General features: G+C 40.6%; 1 protein-coding gene across 10 annotated transcripts in view; it reads right to left on the bottom strand.

The window, feature by feature from the left end:
* Positions 1-209: 209 nt before the first annotated feature.
* PCNT (pericentrin) overlaps positions 210-24,634 on the bottom strand; it is a 104,928-nt gene continuing 80,503 nt past the window's right edge. For all 10 annotated transcript variants that reach the window (XM_054208810.1, XM_054208816.1, XM_054208806.1 and 7 more), the window contains 14 exons: positions 20,689-20,886; positions 20,235-20,408; positions 19,407-19,602; positions 18,506-18,719; positions 17,643-17,793; positions 15,269-15,985; positions 14,222-14,502; positions 13,362-13,464; positions 9,904-10,068; positions 8,340-8,578; positions 7,513-7,601; positions 5,877-6,030; positions 2,180-2,307; positions 210-605 (listed from right to left, as the gene is read on the bottom strand). In XM_054208810.1, coding sequence (XP_054064785.1) covers positions 562-605; positions 2,180-2,307; positions 5,877-6,030; positions 7,513-7,601; positions 8,340-8,578; positions 9,904-10,068; positions 13,362-13,464; positions 14,222-14,502; positions 15,269-15,985; positions 17,643-17,793; positions 18,506-18,719; positions 19,407-19,602; positions 20,235-20,408; positions 20,689-20,886 — 2,853 coding nt within the window. In that variant the 3' untranslated portion in view covers positions 210-561. The remainder of the gene's footprint in view (positions 606-2,179; positions 2,308-5,876; positions 6,031-7,512; positions 7,602-8,339; positions 8,579-9,903; positions 10,069-13,361; positions 13,465-14,221; positions 14,503-15,268; positions 15,986-17,642; positions 17,794-18,505; positions 18,720-19,406; positions 19,603-20,234; positions 20,409-20,688; positions 20,887-24,634) is intronic.

The following is a 24,634-nucleotide window of genomic DNA, read 5'->3' as shown; positions in this document are numbered from 1 at the left end:
AAGACTGAGGAAGGACTAATTTATTATAAAATGAGAAGAGCAAATCCCAAATTCATGGAAGACTATACATATCTTTGATATTTGAGGGAGTATTTTAGCTGTTTTGTTAGTCAGAGTAATCCTACAAAAATATTAAAACCCAAAAAATTTTAGGAACAGCAAATAAGTAAATAGGTAAGGTGGAAACAAATAACCATACAATGTAAGAATTCACTAATAAAATGCCATTTTAATAACTTTTTTTACAAGGAATTCAACTATACACTATAGAAAAATAAACACCAAAGGGACACTGTGCAAGTTACAATACAGTGATGCAGGCACACTTCAGCTGTTAACGTAGTAGTAATTTCACATGAGAATGTAAAACATTGTTCTTGGTGAAAAGTAATTTCCTTTTGAAGTACTAAAATGTAATAAAAAGTCATATAAAAATCTGATGCAAAAGCACTGCCCATTATTCAGTTGCAGAAGAGACCACAACTGCCTCCATTCAGCATGGACTAACTCGGAAGCAATAACTCAGGGAGGTTCACAGTACAGCTTTCAGAAGCGTTCTTATCACTTTTTCATGTTTCTCTGGTGAGGTGGGCCTGGAACTTGACCTATATTTAAATAAAACAAATGAATATTAGAAAACTCTTTGAAAGAAAAAACTTATGAAGCAACCGGCTGCAGTTAGCAGCATGTAATTTCCTCAGTGTGCTTCATATGAGCTACCTTGAAAGCAATTACCATTTTCATAAGCCACCTAGGAACAATAGAAAACAAGATTTGAAAGCTCACGTCTGCCAAAGTGAATGTTCACACGGCAAGACCAGCGCTCAATCGCAGGCCTACTTTACGCACAGCAATAGGGCTGCTCAGTTCAACTCCACCACTCTTGCCATGATTCAACGTGCATTCTGTTCCTCGACAACATCTTGTCACTGAGTAGATGTTTTAAAGTTCATTAGAAACTGGGAAATGATTTTGCTCACAGCACTGTTCTAAAGGTCGCAACATCATTCTGTAATTCCTGACATCATCATTTGGTAACATGAAAATTGCAAAAATGATACACACTTTGCACAAAACTGCTATTAATGGTGTCCCAGTTGTAGAATACGTAGCACAAAGCAAAATACCTTATTTCTAAGAAATGCTGTCAGGTTTCAATTCTAAAATTTGTTTATCTATCTACATCTGCCATAAACAGCTGCAGTATTTGGGGAAAAAACCCCAAAACCCACGAAGTCACAATATTAAGGTTTCTAGGTAAAATCCTGCCGAGAATGATATCATAGTTACCATATGGAACTGTCACTGTAGTTGTTGACTTTGGTGATACTAGCAAGACTAGAATTTGTAAGCAGAGCTAGCCTTGTTTGTTTCCAGAGAGCCGGAAGTCCAGCTCTGTTTTCATAATCCAGAGACACTGGAGAAGGCTTAGACATGAGTCTCAAAAATAACAAAACGTTAGAAAACACATCTAATCATATCTTGATAGGAGATGATTTGAGGATGACATGATGACAGTTTATAAGTTCTTCCTTGGGACGAGGAATTTCCGTGATTTAACTAAGACATAACAAGAGTGAGTAACTAGAAGATTAAACTAAGTAAACTCAGTTGGAAGTGTTTTAAATAAGTGCCACTACAATCCTTTGTATACTCTTCAATCAATCTTAGAACTAGATGGCTGTTTTTACCAGCCTCCAATTTATTTTTTTTTTTTAAATCTGCTATGGAATATAAGGAAGCAATGAATGAGGGAAGTATTATAGTTTGTGCTGCAGAGAAAGCACTGTTCAGGTATTACAATGGTTCTCTTTGACTGTAAAGCAAATCAACTCTATATACAACTTCATTTAAACTGCAACATTTGGTTATTTAGACTTGGTAATGGGAGGGGGTTGGAAATCATAAGAAATTATTCAGCCTTATCTCTGAAGAATTTCACTAAGCACTTATTTTGAGAAATGCTACACTTGGACTAGTTTTAGATATGATTCATAAAAAGGTTTCATTTCAGGGACTTACTTAATTTTTTCTCCTTTCCCCCCAAAAATAATTATAATTGTTCATTAAAGTGATGCTCTTTACATGCTTTAAGTGTTACAGGCAATATGTAGGAAGAACCTTGCAAAAAGCAGCCCAGACTGCTGGCAGCTGTGAGGGGTAACAAGGTTGTTCTTACCTGGCTGCACACCCCCTAGTCTTTGCTGGATAACCTCTAAGCGATGGATATATTCCGTCAGTGATCGTTCAGGATCCTGAGTAGGCACAAGTGACTTTTCTGAAGCTGAACTTGTGGGTGGATGCAATCTTAAAAGGCAAACAAATTATTTTCTTCTTCTCATGCTATACTCTCAAATAAATATAATAAAGTTACATTCATATAGGCAGTAATTCAGTGCAAAGCAAACTAGAACAACAGTAAAAACCACCACCACCAAAAAGTTACATATAAAACAATACAGACCAGGCATCTTTGTATACAGGGGAGTTAAAAGAAAGGATGTTTTGATGAAAGCTGGAATATCTATGAATCTCTGTCTACTGATATGCAACAAAGTCCCCCAGGTAAGAAAGCTGCAGCCAGAGGCAAGTCCAAATAGCCAAGTGAGAAAAGACCCACTTCTGAGGAGGAGGACTGAAGAGAAGCATGTTGCATCCAGGTGTGTACTCTCCTGTTCAGCAGGTAAAATGCTATTTTGAAGGACAAGGTTGAAAAAGGACACACTTTAGATGCTACACTGTGTCTCCTTTCTGGACATTAACAATAAATTTCAAATATTAGCAGAAATATACACTGGAGGGGTCACTGTGCGAAACACACTCCTATTTGGAGTTAGGAGTTTTCCTTCCCCTTGTACCTTTTGATTAGCAGAAGGTAGTTCCTATCCATCCCTTCTTTCTGTATAGCTTTGCCAAGAAACAAAATCGTGTAACCCATCTTGGATCCACATTAGACTTGAGCTGCCACTAACCCAGTCACAGAGTAATCAGTTGAGACCTACTATTATTATAGAATCATAGACCTGTTAGGGTTGGAAGGGACTTTAAAGATCATCTAGTTCCACCCCCCCTGCCATAGGCAGGGACACCTCCCACTAGATCAGGTTGCTCAGAGCCCCATCCAGCCTGGCCTTAAAAACTTCCAGGGATGGGCTTCCACCACCTCTCTGGGCAACCTGTTCCAGTGCCTCACCACCCTCATGGTGAAGAACTTCTTCCTAACATCCAATCTGAATCATCCCATCTCTAGTTTTAATCCATTCCCTCTAGTCCTACCATTGCTCAACATCCTAAAAAGTACCCTCACCAGCTTTCTTGTAGGCATCCTTAAGATACTGGTAGGCCACTACAAGGTCTCCTCAGAGCCTTCTTTTCTTCAGACTGAACAACCCCAACTGTCTGAAGTCTGTCCTCATAGAAGAGGTGCTCCAGCCCTCTGATCATCCTCGTGGCCCTTCTCTGGACACGTTCCAGCACGTCCATATCTTTCTTGTAGTAGGGGCTCCAGAATTGGACGCAGTACTCCAGGTGGGGTCTCACGAGAGTGGAGTAGAGGGGGAGAATGACCTCCCTCGACCTGCTGGCCACGCTTCTCCTGATGCAGCCCAGGATGCGGTTGGCTTTCTGGGCTGCAAGTGCACACTGATGGCTCATGTTGAGCCTCTCGTCCGCCAGCACCCCCAAGTCCTTTTCTTCAGGGCTGCTCTCAAGCCAGTCACTGCCCAGCCTATATCAGTGCTTGGGATTGCCCCGACTCAGATGGAGGACTCTGCACTTGGTCTTGTTGAACTTCATGAGGTTGGCATGGGCCCACCTCTCCAGCCTGTCAAGGTCCCTGTGGATGGCATCTCTTCCCTCCAGCATGTCAGCCGCCCCACACAGCTTGGTATCGTCAGCAAACTTGCTGAGGGTGCACTCTGTGCCACTGTCCATGTTGCTGATGAAGATGTTAAACAAGACCGGTCCCAGTACTGATCCTTGAGGGACTCCACTTGTCACTGGCCTCCACTTGGACATGGACCCATTGACAGCCACTCTTTGGGTGTGGCCTTCAAGCCAGTTCTTTATTCACTGCATTGTCCATCCATCAAACTCATATTTTATCAGCTTGGAGACAAGGATGTCATATGCGGGACAGTGTCAAAGGCTTTGCTCAGGTCCAGGTAAATGACATCAGTTGCTCTCCCCTTGTCTATTGATGTTGTGACCTTCTCTCTCACAAACCTGAAGGCACCAGGTTTGTCAGGCACGATTTGCACTTGGTGAAGCCATGTTGATTGTACCCGATCACCTCTTCGTTATTCTTCTGCCTCAGCAGTGCCTCCAGGAGGATCTGCTCCATAATCTTACCAGGCATGGAGGTGAGACTGACTGGCCTGTAGTTCCCTGGTTCATCCTTCTTTCCCTTTTTGAAAATGGGGATTATGTTTCCCCTTTTCCAGTCAGGGGGAACATCACCAGACTGCCATGACTCTTGGAATATAATAGAGAGCGGTTTAGTAACCTCATTCACCACGTCCTTCAGTACCCGTGGGTGTATCCCATCAGGTTGCATGGACTTGTTCATTTTCAGGTTCATCAGATGGTCACTAACCTGATCTTCACTTACAATGGGCAGTTCTTTCCAACCCCTGCCATTATCTTCTGTGACTCCGAATCAGGGTAGTTAATAAGGGAATTAATACCCTTGTTCCATACAATACCGATGGCTTTTCTTGATAGGTAAGCTGCCAGCTACTGTTTCTGGCAGTCAGACCCAGATACGTGCCATGACAGAGGAACAGGCTCTCAGAGGAACAGAGGGGTAGAATTAAGTCTTTGGGGAAATGTTGGCAGGTTTCTAACTCTCCAAAATGTTTTACTAAATTCTATCAAAACAGAACACTAAATGTCCTTCGTGACAAGCACTGTCCTGTCCCCTAAATCAGTCAGCACTGTTAAAAAATCTAAAATAATGTGCTGTCTTTGTGTATTCCTCTAGATCACCACAGCTACTTTCTTACTGTTCTTTTTTTTTTTTTTTTTTAATGAAGAAAATTCTTGCCCGCTGGTTAAAGTTTCTAATTTAGTAAGGAAGTTAATAAACAAACAACACATCTCAAGCTGATGGGACTGAGAACAGCTACTTTCCACATCAGCTCCTGGAAATCCTTACTTTAAGGAGGAAGCCACATACGAGGAGTGACTTGGGAGAGGAGATGCTACACGCAGTAGTAGACTGCAATACCTGAAATTATTCTAGGTCCCAGGAGAGCCTGGGTGTGAGAAGGTTAGTAATGCCTGAAGGCCACTTTCCTCCAACTCGCGCACAGAGCTTGCAGCTCAGTCATTGTCTTAGCAGCGCTGTGCAGAACATCACCTGTGACATCCAACCCAGCAACAAGTCTCTGGGGTTGTGTTTCGGTGCAGAACTGGACATAATACATGAAAAACTGCAACAGCACATACCCCACAATTTCTCCACCTCCCATTCTGTGTCTGTGCAGAGAGTCTGAAGGCAGCTAATACTAATGGAATATGGTAGGGGAGCCGCTTCCATAGGATGCGCAGAAATTAACCTCCAACTTGGATGGCAAAAGCAACCAGAATTACCCCTCAAAGAAGGCTAACAAACATAGCCATTGTAAATCCTGTAGCCTGTCCAAATTAAATTTGGGAACACAACTGGGAATGCTCTTAGTGCAAGAACATTAGACATGCTTAAAGCAAATGAGAAGTTTTCTTCTCTTGTTGCATCTTGAAAGAAATAAAACATTTACCAGGTCCAAGAAAACAAATTCCTCTTCTTGTTCAAGTACCTCCTCCAATAAGTGGTTAAATTTTTATGAAAGACTATCCATCAGGGTGATTAACATAGTCAGAGAGTACAGACTGACCTGTTGTGTAAGCAGTAAGAGGATCTGGGGGAGTGGCTCACAAATCTCGCAGAGCTGGTTCTGCGGCACATCCCAGTGTCCCGGGTTGGGGGAGAGCTGACGTCAACAGATGGGGGCTGCTGCTCTTTTGGAATTTCTGTTCTGGTGCCAGACGCTGTGTTAAATATGAAGCAGTTAAAAAATATGCACTGGAAACCACTCCTAACAGTCTATCATAAACATAACCAATAAACCCCACAAGAATTACAGCAGGGTACAATTGTGTTTGGTTTTAAATGCAGCTAAAATACACTTTTTATAGCTAACTGCTTTTTTGCTTTGGGGTTTTTTGTTTGTTTGTTTTAACCAGATTTAACAGAAGTTAGACATTTTCATGTCAAACAACTCCTCCCTACAAATGGAGAACTTGCACTGGTTTCTTTCTCCAGATTTGCTTTTTCAGTAGCTGTTGCTATATCCATACAGGGGATGTTCTGATATACACAAAATATTTTTTCAAGACACTTTAATACTTGTTGTTTGCTCTAACTATATGTTACGGTTGACTTACAGTCTCCAACTTTAGAGACGGCAGAGAAAGGAAGAGATTTTTTTGTTTGGTTTGGCGAAGGTTTGGGGTGGTGGGGTATTGTTTTGTTTTCATTAAAAAAGAAAACCTCCTTTCGAGAAGTCCTTTAAATCACAACAAGAAATCAAATATTTTTTAGTGAGGCTGACAAGATGCTATTTTGTAGTGAGGTAGAAATTTCAGCATGCATCTCAGGATTCAAGTTTCATAGGAACCACATCACAGTGGTTTTATGTAGGAGGTTGGGTTTTTTTAAAATAAGTATTTCCAGCAACTGAGAACAGTGAAAATTATGTCGTATCAGATAATGCACTATTTCATCTGAATTTTGTTCAGTGTTAAAAAGCCACAATTAGTGGAATATTACATAGAATGGGGCAGTTCCACAATACTGGGTACTGCATTAAGATGTTTGTTCAAATTCATACAAACACATCCATAAGCAACTCAAAGGAAAACAGTCCTTACCGAACGCATCCGACAATATACCCATTTGCTCCACTTTGTCATTTTTGATAGCACTTAATAAACTCACAAGAAAATAGTTAGGGTATATCTGCCATCAGATTAAGTCTCTTCTGGACCTCTGGAACCACTTAAAACCCCTTTTTCACCTCTGGTAACACTAGTAAGTACACCACTTCTAAGACTTATGAAACCACATGTACCTGTTTTAATACTATTCCAGCAGTATTTGTCCTTGCCTTATTAATAACTCACGGCATTAATTTCCATTGCAGGTAGCTTCAAGCTGTACCAAACATAATTCTCATATGAGTTTTATGAACACAGGACTCAGTTTTGCAGCTTGAGCAGTTGTAATAAAGGGAGAAGAAAGGAGCTTGCCATTGTTGTAAATTATAAATTCTGAAAGTTTTCAGTTGTAATTTCTTACAATGTCCTTGTAAATTCTTAATCACTGTGTTCAGGAAATGGATAAACACATTTGTGTTAACAGCTAAACCGATTTTGCCACTTCTGTGGGTATTTTTTTATTTTTGTTTTTAAATGAAACACATCACCAAAGAGAAATTATGATTACAACAAAGTACTTGTCCAAATGCTTACCTGTATTACCTCCTATGCTGTGAGAAATGGTTTCACCTTGTGCGCTCTTCCTGCTAACTTTGTTCCATTTTTTCACCAAAAACTTTAACCTTAGGAACAAAATAAATTTGTAGTATGATTAAAAATAAGCAAAAATACACCAAATTTTAATATTAAACTATTTGTTGTCATGAAACATATTAAACAGCATAAGTAACAATCCTTGCAGGAACGGAGGAAGAATTCTTTAACTTCAGTCTTTAGAATAAGGGCTTATCCCATTTTATTCCATTGTGGCAGCTCTTCCTGCCTCAGAGGAATAGTTTGGAGGTCACTGTTCCTACATCCTTTGATATTGCCATCATAGCATCCATGTCAAAGTCAACAGCCTGAAAACATTCTGTGCCATCTGCTGAAAGTCTTAAATTTTTACTAGACAAGGGAATTGCTCAGAAGTAACCACTTTTTTTTTTCATTAATGGATGCAAAAGCCATTATGAGATGGCATATTGTCCCAAGTACAGCTAACAAAACCCCATTTTGTAGTAATTGACAGAGGATGATAGAATCACACCTAATGAACACAGGCTACTGGATTCAAGAGAGGAAAGCCATCACTGATGAGATGATCACATTCTGATACAAGACAGACTATCCAGTGAGACCAAACAGGTAAGTGTCAGACCTGAAAGGACATCAGTTCGTAATGGTTGTGCACCGATTCCCAAATACGTTGCAGCTGGGTGTATCTCAAGAAAAAAAGCAGCTTTTTATAAATCTTTAGTTTAGTACTCATCCAACTTAGCACTGACACCATGTATAAGAGACAGTGAGTGTTTCGGCTTTACCTTGATACTGCGACGATTGCCCTGACTGCACATCTGAACTTGGTAAAAGGACGGGAACGTGATCCAGAAAGCTGCAGGTCTGCAGGTGAGGGGTAGAATCCCATACGTGCTATTAGAGAGAGGGTTGTTTGCTCACAGTCCTGAAATCCACCAAGAAGCAGCAAGAGGTATTTCTTCTGATAAACTAGAGCCTTTCTAAAGCTCTCTGCTCTAAGGTACTTCCTATATAGTCTCTGCAACTGCAGAAAGGGAAAAAAAAAAAAAAAAAAAAAAAAAAAAAAAAGAAATCCAGTGTATTACAATTTAGCTACAGAAAGGTCAGAAAAGTTGGTTGCTTTTTCCAGCAGTATCTCCCACAACTTTGTTGGGCATAGGTATCTAAAACCTATTTTTGCTTTACAAACCTGTAGAAAGCTATTTAATAATTATAAAGTATACAAGCCGTGTACAGTTCTCTAAAATGAAATTTTGAGTAAGTATTTGTGTAACAGAGTCTGTTACTTGGCCAGTTTTGGTACAAAGTAGTGGCGTTACACTCTGGCAGTCTGGACATCATACATGGAGGCTTGTACCACGTTTACTGAATTTCTGTATGTCTATAAAGTCTTGTCTAGGCTAGAAAATTTTGGCCTAGTTACTGGTTGGTGTGCAAACCACAAACAAACTGTCTTCATGTCAAACATCCATACTGAGGATACAAGGGCAGCTGGAACAATTCTGTGCATAGCTAAAAAGCACCCGAGCTTGGAGTGTCGGACTGCCTTCAGTATCCTGAATGTTTTGAAGCAAAATTGTCGTAATGTAAAACAAAGAAAATAACATCTGCTTTAAATAAATATTAACAAGAAAGCATGTTGGGATAAGCGCCCATCTGACTTGATTAGAATCAAATGCATCAGAGGAATAAAAAGTATTTAAGATTGGGGGGAAAAATAAAAGTAATGGATGTTCGATATTTTCATGCTTAGACAAGAAATCTGGATCTCCCTCTCCATTTAAGAGTGAAAAGAGATTCCAAAGAGCGAGGTTACTTTTGGTGCAAGTTCCTGTCTAACACGCAGAAAGTTACAACAGGACTTTTCTGATGTGGGACATATGGGCAAAGTGTTCCTAATTTAATATGCAGTTTATGAAATGGTTCATCTATAAAAATCGCCATTTAAAATAGCAACTGAAAAAGACTACAGCAATAAGTGAAAGTTAAATGCCATAATCTGACAGATACTTCTATCCACAGAAATCTGAGCTGTACACTTCCGGGCTCCTCTGCAACAGCAAGTTTTTTCATATTTATAAAAAAAAATAAATTACTAAATTACCTGTTCTACATGTGACATTAATCCCTCAGGCAATGCCCAAGAAGAATTACTAACAAGGACTGAAGTCTCCAGAGGTTTTTATGATCTTGGGTTGTTAACAGTTCTCACACAGCAAATCTGTTCGACGGGCAAGGCAGAGAAAGCAAACCAAGTGCCAAAGGGTTAAATGATGCGCTAACGGCTACGGCATCGCTCGCTCGTCAAGCTCCAGACAGCCCATTTGCTGGCCACCACGATCATTTTACCTTAGAACTAGAAGCTTCTGCCCCTGGTTTGTTTTCAGTTTCAAGGGTGGCTTTAGCCAGTTCAGACTCGGCCTGTTGCAGTGCGTTCTGCACGATGTCCCTCTCCAGCTGCCAAGCGTCTCTTTCCAGTTCTCGAACAGACTCAGTATCATCCACGGATCTGGTCTAAAAAATAAACCCAAAGGAAATGAGCCGTGATGGTTTTTGCACATTACTTCCACAGCCAAAACATCTCAAACCACATAATAACCTAACTTTATGGACAAACTAAAACATAAAAATAATGAGCCTGAAAATAAGCAATGGCATTCAGGTGTTAAAAAGTAGGATGGGTAACTGAAACACACACGCAGCCCTTCTTAAGAAGTATCAAATTAATTGTTAATCAGACTATCACTTCTCTACAGGTCTGTCTGATGGCTTTACAGGAATCATATACCCTTTAATAACAGAGTCTCCCAAACATTTGGAAACTGAAAAAAATCATCTGGCTTTCTCTTCAACATCACACGCAGCATAGAAACTGTGAAGAAAGGTGTCTGTATATGCATGCACAAAAACACACTGTGAAGCAACTACAGACGTAAATTCTGAAAAGTCACACTCAATTCTGAGAAATTCAGTTTTGCAGTAAGTCATCTCTTGTGGGAATGAGACCCACAACTCCAGGCCCAATTTTTTGATGAAGTTCTGCCTTCATAAACTTCTTCATATTGACTATCAAGTTAATGGTCAATAGTTACATCAGTGCATGATATGCCAAATCACAAGAGAGAGAAAAGATATTTTTTGAGACAGTTAATGTTTTATCCCTTGAAATAAAATCTATATTCGTTAGAAGAGCCAGTACACACAACTGACCCCAATTTCTCCTAGCAACTTATTTTGAGTACAACCTTATTAGGAGTTTGAACTTTTTCAGGATTAATTTCTTATGAATACCTTAATACACTAACACATGCCATTTACATTTGTCTTCTATGAGGAGCGCAACTTGTCAAGTAAAAAAACCAATATTATATAATAAAGTTTAATAAACCACAGCCATCTAAGTCTGCCTGCAATACATACAACAACAAACGGGGACTCCAATGCTATCGGTACCTTCATGGCACATAACCCATCTTCCTCCTTTTTGACACTGTAGCTTCTTTAAAATGACAGAAAGCAAAGACTCTCCACTTCTCAGCATATTTAAAATGAGTTTAAAAAATGCTTCAAGAATCTTACGCTACCTTCAGTACTGTTTTGAAAGTAGGTATTTATTTCTTTCCAAGTTGAACTCTTGTCCTGTACTTATGTCATTCACAGATGTTCTATACAATTTCAGGCTTTTACTGAAGTTATATAAACTAAAGCACCTATTTCCCTACGTGTAGCTTTCACTGTTACGGCAGTTGTGCCGTATTATACACGGAGATGGGACAGAAGAGCATTTTGAGACCAAGGGCAGGGATAAGGACTTCAAACACACAGGACTACAAAACCCACTTCAGGTAAGTATTATTAAAAATGTTTCAAACATGGGAAACAAAACCCATCTGTATCGCACTGAGGTGGAGGGAAGCTGCTTTATAGTGGCCTCCTCAGTAAGCAACCCAGTAAGGACTACGGTCCCACCATCCTAGGCATTTTACAGACTTCCAAAAGCTCCATTTGAAGGCAGTAACAGATACACGTAGTGTCTGAAGGAGTCTTACATGATTCGTCTACACTTTTGATTTCTACTGCACCAGTTGGCATTTGATTGACCAGTTGACTCCATATTCATTTTGGCACAAATTTTTCATTTTGGCATTTTGCCACTTTCCCTGACTAATAGTCCCCAATTTATCACAACTCAAGGAGGTAACAGCAGTAAATTCCTTTGGTCTCCAGGGCATGTAGTTCAGTACCTTAAAGCAGAAATTCAGGGAGGAAATTGAAACAAAAGGTGATTCTGGGAAAAAAAAATCAAAGCCAGAAAAGAGGGCAGAGAGGAAGGGCCTTTGATGCCCACAGAAGAAAAGGTATCAAGGTAGAGTTTCTGCCCTCCAGGCTATAGAAAGGCCTGTGTCTTAAAAGCGCTCCACTACACTCTTTTTTGTTAAGCAAAACTCAAGCCCCTTTATTTTATTGTGGTCATAGTCCCTGGAGGAGGCAATTGCAAAGTCTAGTCCAACAGGAGAAGGGAATGCCATTCTGTATGGCATTCACTGGCTTAATGTTAAGAGGTCTGCTAATTGATGACGAGGAGAGCCTGGAAAACCTTGAAGTTGTGAAAAGCATTTGCAACAGACTTTCTAATACAGAAGACTTAATGGCATCAGAGGAAAAAAAACCAACACAAACTATTTCTTCTTTTCCAGTATAGTAATAACTTGGAGGGAGCAGAGCCAGAAAAACAGCTCAACTCTGGAGGGAGTTCTGCTAAGTCAGATTTAAATAGAGCCATAAGGTTGTCTGGTTCTCCTCACAGGGTCTCCGAGCATTTTGTCCATAGCAGAGGGCTCTACAGCTTTGTGAGAGGAAGGCTTAACCAAAATAACTCCATGAACACCTGCTTGGGAAAAGGTTACATCCTGCTCCTGAAGGTTTAGAGATGATCGATCTGGCAGCCACCTAAGTGGTTGCACAGGCAACAGAAGGAAAATATTTATTGTATTTTGTAAGCAGTTAGACATAGGGAGAGGCTGCACCATGTCAAGGCAGCTTGTCATACACCAGACTTTTACAGAGAACAACAGAAGTTATAAAAGCATCAGACAAGGTGTATTTTCTGGAGATCTGCTATCAAGCAGGTGAGGGAATAGAGAGAAGCTGAACTGAACAAGAGCCAAGACTGTTAGTTAGCCCTAAATCCCAAAATTTTGGCTGAAATGTGGTTGAAAATCTCTTTCTTTATTATGAGAGAAAGACATAAATGACAGCGCAAAGTTATCTGGTGAATAAGATGGTATCTAAAAGCTATGTTTTTATGATGTATTTTGTATTAATAGACCTGAGCTCAGTCTTTGATAATCCCTAGGTTTGTATAAAATATTTGCAACCCTGCAAACATCAGCCAAAACATCCCTGCTGAGACGACAAACTACTATTGCACTTTTTGAAAATTACTTGACAATTTGCTGAAAAATTGCTGTCTCTGAATGCGTACAGAAGCAGCAGCAACACATCCCATGGTTTGATATCCTTGGACATATTATATATCTAGGAAAAAAAAAATGCCATCAGAAGCAGACTCTGTAATACAACAAAAAAAGCAGGAATCTGATACTAAAATATGTTAATGTCATGACAGTGTGAGTACAAGAATACGTCTTTTTTTCATCCTCAAAGCAAAACAGAATTTTCCTCAGAATTTCTACCAAAAAAGGAAGGGGGGGATCAAATCAATCCATCAATTTACATGTGTATTGCAACCCGAAGTATACAGAACAACTTACTGATAATCAACAAATATATGCTGTTTTCCTTACCTGAGATGCAAGAGGAGACAATAAACCTGACTTTAGTTCCTTTAATGTCTGCAGTAAAGAGGCTATAGCTTCATCATTTGATGCAGACCAGTCATTAACGGTTCTGTTGAACAGAAATACTTTTTCAGTATCAGACTGATTTGTGGTAATGTTAACGTACATTTGATTCCTTCTCCCCACTGGGTGACCTTTCAGTTTTGAAGCTGTACTTACGCACTATTCATCACACAAAATGCTATGAAGACACACAGAAGTTTGCATGTTTTGTTAATTCTTAAGAGTAAAACTTCTAAATAGTGCCGCATAGGATTTATTCAGAAGTCTGTATTTTATACCAGTCTTAACAGAAATCTATCATGCAAATTCAGGCTGCAGCAAAACATCACTATTATTTTACTCTGCTACTAAAGAAGTAAGAACTTACTGCTACTTGGTCACTCATTCCTGACCCCTAGCTTTTCCCTGCCACGATCAATGGCATTTCCTGTTCTAAATACGTGTATCTGTTGATTAACCTGTTTTTTTTGATTGCTCTCTTATCAGACTGCTGCAGTTGCCAAACTACCTAAAGACTCTTTCCAGTAGGACTTTTTTTTTTTTTTTGGCGTTGTTCTTTTTAAGCAGGGTCACTTCACAGATCTAGTTCAAACACAGGCACACAAGCTTCTAAAGGGAATGGTGGCAGCGGGATGAGAACAGCCAGAGTCTGCTGCCACCACGGAGCCATATTTTCAGACAAGGTTGACTCTTGTAAGCAGACATATCATTCAGTCCCTTCAGCACAGGGCTCTCAGCCATGACCCGTACATTTTCAGAAGCTGGATGGAAAGAAAACTACTATTTTATGAACAACTACTCACTTATTTACAGTTTTATATATGAACGCATTCAGCTGCACAGCCACAAAAAGCAATTGCTGTCTTATCTTTTCTAGCTGCTGTTGCTGCTGTTGCAAATGTGATTTTTCAGTTTCTTTTGTTGTGGCCTGTTCGGCATTTTGATCTTTGTTTAAGGTACGCAATAGTTCTTGTTGACAGTTTGGAGATGGGAGATTTCTTTCTCTTTCTTCTAATATTGCCAGTAATTCCTGCAGCTCTTTAATTCTTTGTTCATCTCTCTGGTGTTGCCGTTCCAAGTTTTGCTGTTTGAACAGAATAAGTAGTAGTTAATTGCACCTTATATATACGCACACATGTATGTACATACACGCATGCAAGGTTTTTTTTTTTTTTGGGTTGTTAGGGTTTTTTGTTTGGTTTTTTGGTTGTTGTTGTTTGGTTGGTTTTTTTTTTTTTTTTTTTTTAACATACACGCACAGACTGCAAATAAAAGCATCACACCTAACTAGGATATATCCATCTCGGTGTGCCTTAACTCACAGACCACTTATAGGGAAAGTTTTACAGTACTGCCTTTCAGGGGGCCACCAGGAAGCCATTTAAGGACTCTGGAGTCGGCATTTTCTCCATCTATTTCCAGACATGGTGACTGACAAGTCTCCAGAGAGCCTGCAAAGCCTCCCCCCTCCTCTAATGAAAGTGAAGGAGCTGAGAAACAAGGGTACTGTTGCAAACCATAATTAGGGGTCTAATTCAAAATAAGGGCAATGATATGAAAACTAGTTTGTGTTCTGTGTTTAAGCCATATTCTTCTCCATCTGTTAACAACAGGCAATTCCCAGCATAGGCAAAGAACTAGAGATCAACTTCTGTCAACAATAAACCCAGACACAAACCACTGAAAACAGCTGCATTGGAGAAATGCAGGAAAAGAGCTCATCTAATGTGATTTTCAGGATGCTTTGTTTAAGGCAAGAAAACATTTCAATTATAGAACACAATCCACAGGGGTAAATCCCAGTTTGTGGCTATTTCAACGTAAGGCAAGGCTTGCAGGGGCATTCTCACCAGTCTCTCTTGAGCTCTCTGCCAGTCCTTCTGTTTCTCTAGCTCTCTTTGTTGCTGCTGTCTTTGCTCTCTCTCTCTCTCCTCTTTCTTGTTTTTATCTTGCTCTTTCATCGTCTTGAAGAGCAACTGCAGTTGTTCCCAGTCAGCTTTCAGCTTCACCTCTCTTTCCTTCTGGGCTTCTAAGGAACGGATTACCTCTCGCTTTTGACCCTGAAGAGATTCCAGTGTAGCTCGTAATTTGTCGCTGGCCTCTCTCTCCTTCTGGGTTTCTTCGCAGCACATCTGTACTTCAGCTTCTAGCTTCCTTTTGGAACGAATGGCCTTCTGGTGTGTTTTCTCAATAATAGCAGCTAGCTCCATAGTTCTGCACCTCTCTTCTTCCAGCTGGGCTTGGAGTTCTCGAACAAAGGCTTGTTCCAGCAGCAATTCCCTGTGCTGGCAAGAAGCACCTTCTTTCACTCTCATGCTCAACTGTTCTGTCAAAATGCGTTCATGATTCAAGGAGTTCAGGAGCTCCAACGAACGATTTTTCTCAGCATCCAAAGCTCTCTGTAGCTCCGACAGTTTGGTCTGTTCCTGGGACAGCAATGCTTCACAGCGGGAGTGCTCAATCTGAAGTTCCTTGCGGAGATTATCATTAACTGTTTGCTCATGTTCCAAGGATACAGCCAGTTGGCTATTCTGCACTGACTGCAAGTCCAAGGCAGCCTGCAGCTCCTGTTCAAAAGGGGAAGTGCATATTAATAGTCCAGTAGAAACACTCATTCATAGGGCAGGCTGGCATTTGGCAATTTTAAACTGTTTTATCCTGGAAGAAATTCAACACTGAACTAGAGTAGTTCAGGTATTAAAAAGTTTAATTTAATGTTAATTTTCTAATTACGAGTGCCAGAAGCATGCTTGTTAACAACATGACATCGAGTAATAAAACCAAAGATTGTAATGTTAAAATATCTTCCAGTACATTATTTTTTCTTCAATTAGCAAGACACTCATTAGGAAATCACTATTCTTTACATCACTCAGTCACATTAAGTGACATCTGAAGCAGAAAAAACCCATGTCGATTTAAGAAGAAACAAAAATCTAAGCAGTAAGAGTAGATGTAAAACCTCTGGATCTTACAGCCCATATGTTTAAAGCACACAGCACAGGCTGATAAAAATAATCCATCCCTAGGTCCATTTTGGGAGCCAGCCTTTCTTCAGAAGGAAAGAGAGCAACTGAAGGGGCAGGCCTAGGCAGAGCTAGCATTGGCAGGGGGTCTGCCCTACTCCCCCCCCAGCCAGCACCACCTCTCCTCTGATCTCACAGAAAGCCGGGTGAGATGCTAAGCGGCATCAGCTTTCCGTCGTAGGGCTTGAAGGGACAACCTGCATTGCGAGACTGCAGCAGCGGTGTGAACCGTGAATGTCTTCATCTGTTGTACAACTACGCCTGGAGCAATGCTCTTTTTGCCTTGGCTAAAACAGTCCCAGCCTTCACTGCATGAGCAGTCTTTTTACAAGATGGAGGATGCTAGCCCCATGTCCTACCATGCAAGTAGTAACAAAAATCCCAACAAACAAAAATCACCCACAAACCTGAACATCTACCAGAAAGGTAATGTGAGAGGCCAGACTACAAGGAAGTAAGAGTCAGAATTGTGTTTCCTCACTTAGAGCATTTAACTAGGACTGATTTGGAGTTATCTGATAGGGTTTGGTTTTGGTTTTTATTTTAAAAAAAAAAAAAGGTTTATGTTAAATCTTCTTCCTTTTCCAATCATTGTAGGCCTTTCACAAGAACCAAGTATCACATTATCAGAGATAAAGCTGTTCATTTGTTTTCTGTTCAACTTAGAAGAAAGGGAACAAAAAAATACTTTGGTTAACCTCAAAAAATACATGTTATATTGTAAAAGCTCCAGTTACTCTCTGCCAAGCATATATATCATTGTGTGGTTGTGCATAATCTCAGTTCATCATACACATTACATCCTCATAGCACATTTGCTCTGGAATAAAGAGTGCAGTTACAAAATTGTAGAATCTGGCTCTCCCTACACAGCCAGGGGCAGCGCAAAACTGATCCCAAGAATGTGAAAGCATAAGGCTCCAAAACCACTAAGATGATATGAAAAAAACCCCAACCAAACCAAAAACCCAAAAAACTTTTGCTTATTTTTCCATGTGCAATTAAGGAGGGTAACTGAAAGCTTTAATTCTGTGAAAACAGAATAAACACTATGCACATTAAGTAGAAGGTTGGGGAGTGGGAGGGTTAAAAAGTTATTAAACAGAAAACATTGGATGTGAAAAAAACCTGCAAAAATAACCTGTTCATCTCCCTTGGTGCATGACATTAACTGAAACATTGAGATGTAGGGCATTACCTCCAAGGCCTTTGTCTTTTCATCTTCTGCTTTCTTATGCTGAAGCTGTTGTTCCTCAAACAAACCTCGTAGCTCTGTTTCCTTCAGATGTTCTGTCTGCAAGTCTTCAAGGGCAGCTGTCAAATCCTTTTGGTTTTTTTCCAATGCAAAACTGAAAAGTTCAAAACAACACTGCTATCTACGTTCAGAACAGAACTTCCTTCACTAGCAACCCAAGTAACACATTTTGGGTTACTTTTTGTGAGTTGGTCTATTGACTTGTTTCTTTAAGATGGCCCCTGCTGTTTCTAAAGAGGGTCAGTTTTCAAGTCACAGCTATTTAGCATCTGAGAGCACCTTCCTCCCCTACAAGGAAAGCTAGAATTGCTCTATTTAGTGTCAGTTAAAAGATGGGGAGAAGTTACCTATCCTGGCAGAGCAAAACTGTTGTCCTGTGAGAGGAAAAAAAAAAAAATCGCATACACTAGGAAGAGGATGGGGGGTGGGGGGCAGAAAAAAAAAAACCGTGCACAAGATGACAGGCAAACAGAAGTAACAACCAAAAGACTAAGACAAAAGCTGCAGGAGTGGGGTACATAAGGGATACAGGGATCTAGTCTGTTCACTTTTAGTATACCAATACAACATGCACTTGTTTCCACAACCTTCTAAGTGAAAGCTACAGAAAAGGTAAATATGCAAATTTGAACTGAAGAATATATAAATTTAAGTAGTTAGTAAAGAAAAATTATCATATTCGTGACAAGTGAGGGAGGTTAGTTTTCCTCCTTGTGTTTCCAAGTGCTAAGGCATTTGTGGATCCAATGAGTATAATGCTCTTTCAGACCTGTTGATAAACAAAACAAAACATCACACCTACTCACCGTAACTGGTTTATCTCCCTCTGAAGCTCTTCTAGGGATTTCTGCAGTCTTTCATTCTCTTGCTTACTTTCATAAAGCTCTAATTTCAGGGCTGCTTTTTCTTGATTCAAGAGATCATATGTTTCAGAGGCTCTCTTCTGCTCCTCAGACAGGGTGCTGTGCAAGTCACTTACAATAGATTTTTCCTGCTGAAGCTTATATTCTAATAATTCAACTAGGATAAGAAAATGTTAACAGTTGTTTGTATTATGGAGAATTTGACAATATGTTAGCAGTTAACACCGGTTCAAATTGGGCAAAAATATTAGCTGTATTAAAGTGTTCTTGTCTGGAGAATCCATTTCTTTTCAAACATGACAGGAATCAGCAGAGAAATACACCTACAGAGAGCTAGCGTATAGAGAGATACACTAGCTCTGCTGCTGATGGACCAGGCAAAGTGAGGAGAACATGAAGGCTGGGTGAGACTATGAGAGTTACTGTGACAAGCTTTTAAGTAACCTGTTACTAATGGATTCTAAACCTCATTAAGCAAACCCATCCGTTTACTAGCAAACATATACATGAAGAATTTCCTGGAAAGTAACAATGAAATTTTACTATCCTTGATAAGTTTTCTACACGTGTACACTATTTAACAGTCACCCTTCAGTTCTGTTGCTCTGGGTTATTTTAAAGCTTCTCTTTGCTTTGCACAGATTTTTCTTAACTATTAATATTACAAAGAAGAACAATTCCTTCCTCTGCTAAAATTGTAGGAAAGCTGAATGCATTAGTAAAACTGAGGAATTATACAGCATCTGCTTCTGTGCAAAACAATCCTTTTTTGCCTTTTATCTTCTAGGCAAAAAAAGAAAGAATTGACATAGGAGACCAGATAACAAGAACCTGGGATTACTACCTTTCCTCCGAAGGCAGTGCTCTTGTTTGCTCCCATGATCTTCCGCATTGGTAAGGGTTTCCTGTAACTGCTGTAGCTTCTCCTGGTTCTGAAGATGTGTCATGCGCAACTGAGCTCGGAGATCCTGTATTTCAGAGAGCAAGCTATTCCGGTCTGAGGAGAAAAAGTGCTCTACAACCATCTGCTTCTGTTCCTCCTGAAAACAAACCAAGTCCTATTAAATCTACAAGGCTGTTCCCGTATTTTCTACAAAGATAAACCCTAGAGAAACCCTTGCAGTACAAGCACAGAGGCAACTTCAAATGACTAAGTTCATGCTTCATGTTAACATTAAGTAAAAAGAGAAAAACCCCACTTCACTAGATTCCAAATAAAGTCATACTTATTAATAATAGTTCATACATCATCGTTACGACAAACCATCTGGTCTGAACCTAAAAACTAAACATTATCAGCAAAAAAAATCCCAAAAGAGATTCAGAGTTAGTTCAATATGTATCCTTTGCAAGAGAATTCTGTGAAGCTCCTGGATGGAGTTCTTCCCCTCCTTCCCTTTTTATCAAATATTTCCTTTTCACTACAACAGTCTCCGCTATTTTTTCTGGATGCCAGCTAAAACAATCAATAGGCTTTGTAAGACAATATACAAAGTGTGAGAAAAATGGTACCAAAACATAGACTATAAAAGCCTACTGATCCCGCATAATCTAGAATAATGCATGAGATAAGATTTAACAACAGAAGTAATAAAACTGTAAAAATGTCCAAATAATATGGGGCAACAGTAGAAGTGATTTATGAGCATAACACTTTAAGAGGTTTTCTTACTTGTTGTTTCATGATATACTCCAGTTTTTCCACTAACGAACCGTCATCACCAGACTCATGATTGGAGAAGTGAGACTTCAAGTCAATTTGCAACACATTTCTCTCCTTCTCAAACATGCTCTGTACTGCTTGCAGGAGTTCTCCTCTCCAGTCAGCAGCAATACCTGAATGTTCCTGTTAAAACAATTGGTTTTTTTAAATGGCATCTCTCTCAATCTCCAATCCGCTGTCTTCCATATTACTACTGTGTATGAGTATACCTATCTGTTAATTTAAGCAGACCAAAGGTGTTCAAAGAGGTCTGTTCAAATCTCAGAAAGGAAAGAGTCCCTTGCTCCTCATACATAGGTACATTTACATATATACATACACGCACTAACTACATAACAATATGCATTTCTTTATATATAAAAAAATGGTTACCTTGCTTTAAAGGATATTTTTATTGTCATACCTTGTCTCCTCTATCTGCCACCTTGCTAAGGTAATCTTTCAGTGACTGTATAGCATCCAACAAGGTTAAGCCCTCCTTCTGCCATCCCTCCATCACCGCTCTGGTATCATGAACATTTTTCAGCTCCCTAAAACCAAAGGGATGTTCTGACAAAGCCAAGATCTTGCGGCTTTCCTCATATACCATCTTCAGCACAGTCTGAAAAGAAAAAAGACACCATAATGAATAATACTAGGAAACAGTCATCAGCATGCTGACAGTGTAAGAGCAGGATGCCACAGCACCAGACAATAAAAATTAGAAGGCTGTCCAAGGTTGTGATACAGATAAAGGCAAGCAGGTCAGCCCTGCTACTTGGCATGTTTAATAAACAAAGAATACACATAGACACACACACACATATAGAATAAGCCAACAGTTACCAGAGAATTTTTATTTCCTAAAAACTGAGGTAAATATTTAAGAATACAGTGGCCTCTGCATTCTTAAATACTGTATTCACAATGTTAAAGTACAAATGGCAGCCTTGGCCAGTGCATCTTATTGCTGTGTGCATCAACATGCTAATATGGAACTAAGGCAAAGGACTGTACTTTATCTTTGTTGTTGCTGAACTATTTAGCTAACTTTTCTAGGAATAAATTAAATCCTAACAAGTCTGAAGCCACGTTACTAAACCTCAGTAAAGTCAGAAACCTGAATTACATATTTAGACAAACTTATCTTAATTTAGCAGATTACGTACAAAGAACATCTCCCAAAATAATCAGTCTTAATAATTTACACAGTGGAAATTGTTTCCTCTGATGTCAGCTAAAATAATCTCTTTTAAATAAATTCCCTGTTCACAAGCATCATGCACAGATGTTTCCTGGTCTCTTTTCAAAAAAGATCACTGGAGATTTAAGTCCTTTTCTACATACTGAATGGCTGAGTTGGGACCTGCTGGTCAAACTAAAAGGCAAGAAGGAACCGCACAGGCAGCTCGAGCAGGATCAGGTGTCCTGAGAAGAGTATAGGGATGCTGCCTGGGTATGTAGGGATGAGGTCAGGAAGGCCAAGGCACGGTTGGAGCTGAACATGGCAAGGGATGCTAAGAATAACAAGAAGGGCTTCTACAGGTACGTCAACCAGAAAAGGAAGGTCAAAGAAAGCGTGTCCTCCCTAATGACCAATGGCAAACTGGTAACAACAGACGATGAGAAGGGTGAGGTTCTCAACAACTTTTTTGCCTCTGTCTTCACTGCCAGCCTCTCTCCTCACACCTCCCAGGTTGAAGGACTGCAAGACAGGGACCTGGGGCACAAAGTCCCTCCCACAGTAAGTGAAGACAAGGTTTGTGACCACCTGAGGAACCTGAATATACACAAATCTATGGGACCTGATGAGATGCACCCAGAGTCCTGAGGGAATTGGCTGATGTAGTTGCCAAGCCACTCTCCATGATCTTTGAAAAGTCATGGCAGTCAGGTGAAGTCCCTGGCGACTGGAAAAAGGGAAACATTGCACCCATTTTTAAAAAGGGTAGAAAGGAGGGCCCCAGGAACTACTGCCCTGTCAGCTTCACCTCTGTGCTTGGGAAGGTCATGGAACAGATCCTCCTAGAAGCTATGCTAAGGCACATGGAAGACATGGAGGTGATTTGAGACAGCCAGCATGGTTTCACCAGGGGCAGGTCCTGCCTGACCAACCTAGTGGCTTTCTACAACAGAGTGACTGCATCAGTGGACAAGGGGAGAGCTACGGATATCATCTATCTGGACTTCTGCAAGGCCTTTGACACGGTCCCCCACAACTCCCCCTCTAATCTGCTCTCGTGAGACCACACCTGGAGTACTGTGTCCAGCTCTGGAGCCCTCAGCACAAGAAGGACACGGACCCGTTGGAAAGGGTCTAGAGGAGGGCCACGAGGATGATCGGAGAGCTGGAGCACCTGTGCTACGAGGACGGGTGGAGAGAGTTGGGGTTGTTCAGCCTGGAGAAGAGAAGGCACCGGCCAGACCTTATATAGTGGCCTTCCAGTCCCTGAAGGGGGCCTACAGGAAAGCTGTGGAGGGGCTGTTTGCAAGGGCATGTAGCGATAGGCCGAGGGGCAACGGTGTTAAAACTGGAGCAGGGTAGGTTTAGATTAGACATTAGGATGAAGTTCTTTACAATGAGGGTGGTGAGACACTGGCACAGGTTGCCCAGAGAGGTGGTGGAGGCCCCATCCCTGGAGACATTCAAGGCCAGGCTTGATGAGGCTCTGAGCAACCTGGTCTAGTTGAAGATGTCCCTACTTACTGCAGGGGGGTTGGACTAGATGACCTTTAAAGGTCCCTTCCAACCCAACACGTTCTATGATTCTATGATACATCTCATAAAAAAAAAAATATACCACCCTCAATGTGAAGCTGTTTCTCATTGCTACTTACTTTAACAACAACAACAATATGGAGTACTTTTCTTTAAGTCTTGATAGTCCTTCTTTGCACTTTTTTTGAATGACTTAACTTTTGAACCAACTTGAGTTGCTTTTCTGTCACTGGAATCAAAATAGCGATTACTTCAAGACCCAGCGCTAAATGATGAATACCTTCATTAAATATTAACAACAGAAGTACACTAAGTGCTCAAACTAAACATTCAGTACTGGAATATGCACTCAGACCTTACAACCAGTAAAGTCTAGATCCTTGAAAGAAACTAAATAAAAAAATTCTGTTTCATAAGGTAAAATAAAATCCATTTCTTCCATGAAGTCTATGAAACTATGCTCTTTGAGAATTATTAATTGTTTAGATACAGAATCATAGAATGGTTTGGGTTGGAAGGGACCTTTTAAGATCAGCTAGTCCAACTCCCCTGCAACAGGAATGGGGGACATCTTTCATTAGATCACGTAGCCCAAAGCCTCATCCAACCTAACCTTGAATGTTTCCAGGGATGGGGCAGCCACAGCTTCTCTGGGCAAACTGTTCCAGTGTCTCACCACTTTCATCATAAAGAATTTCTCACTTACGTCCTATCTAAATTTACCCTCTTTCATTTTAAAACTGTTTCTCCTTCTCCTGTCACTACAAGTCCTGGTAAAAACCCCTCTCCATCTTTCTCATAAGCCCCCTTTAAGTACTGAAAGGCTGCAATAAGGTCTCCCCAGAGCCTTCTCTTCTCCAGGCTGAACAATGCAAACTCTCTCAGCCTGTCGTCATAGGAGAGGTGCTCCAGCCCTCTGATGATCTTCGTGGCCCTCCTCTGGACCCTCTCCAACAGGTCCCTGTCTAGTCTTATGCTGAAGGCTCCAGAGCTGGATGTGGGGTCTCATGAGAGCAGAGTAGAGGGGGAGAGTCACCTTCCTTGACCTGCTGGCCACACTTCTTGTGATGTGGCCCAAAATATGCTTGGCTTTCTGGGCTGCAAGTGGATAGTGCTGGCTTATGTCCATTTTTTCATCCATCGGTCCTCTGCAGGACTGCTCTCAATCCCTTCAGCCCCCAGCCCGTATTGATACCACTTGCTGTTCCCTTGTTCACTGATACAGTCACTCCATCATAGAAGGCCACCAGATTAGTCAGGCATGATTGGCCCTTGGTGAAGCCATGTTGGCTGTATCTAATCACCTCCCTGTTTTCTATATGGTTCAATGTAAGTTCCAGAAGGATCTGTTTCACTGTCTTACTGGGCACTGAGGTGAGGCTGAAAGGTCAGTAGTTCCCAGGGTCCTCTTTATTATTCGTTTTAAAAGTAGATCTGATGTTTCCCTTTTTTCCAGTCACTGGAAACTTCATCAGACTGCCATGACTCTTCAAAGATGTAGCTGATAAGCCACTCAACATCATCTGCCAATTCCCACAGGAACCTGGGATTTATCTCTTCGTGTCCCATAGACTTGTGTATGTTCAGGTTCCTTAGGTGGTCTTGAACATGACCTTCTCTTACAATGGAAAGAACTTAATTCACCCAGTCC

This window comes from Rissa tridactyla, chromosome 7 (assembly GCF_028500815.1).
Source record: "Rissa tridactyla isolate bRisTri1 chromosome 7, bRisTri1.patW.cur.20221130, whole genome shotgun sequence".
Classification (NCBI taxonomy): domain Eukaryota; kingdom Metazoa; phylum Chordata; class Aves; order Charadriiformes; family Laridae; genus Rissa; species Rissa tridactyla.
The sequence above is the reverse complement of the archived record's forward strand: the minus strand, read 5'-3'. Positions and strand labels throughout refer to the sequence as shown.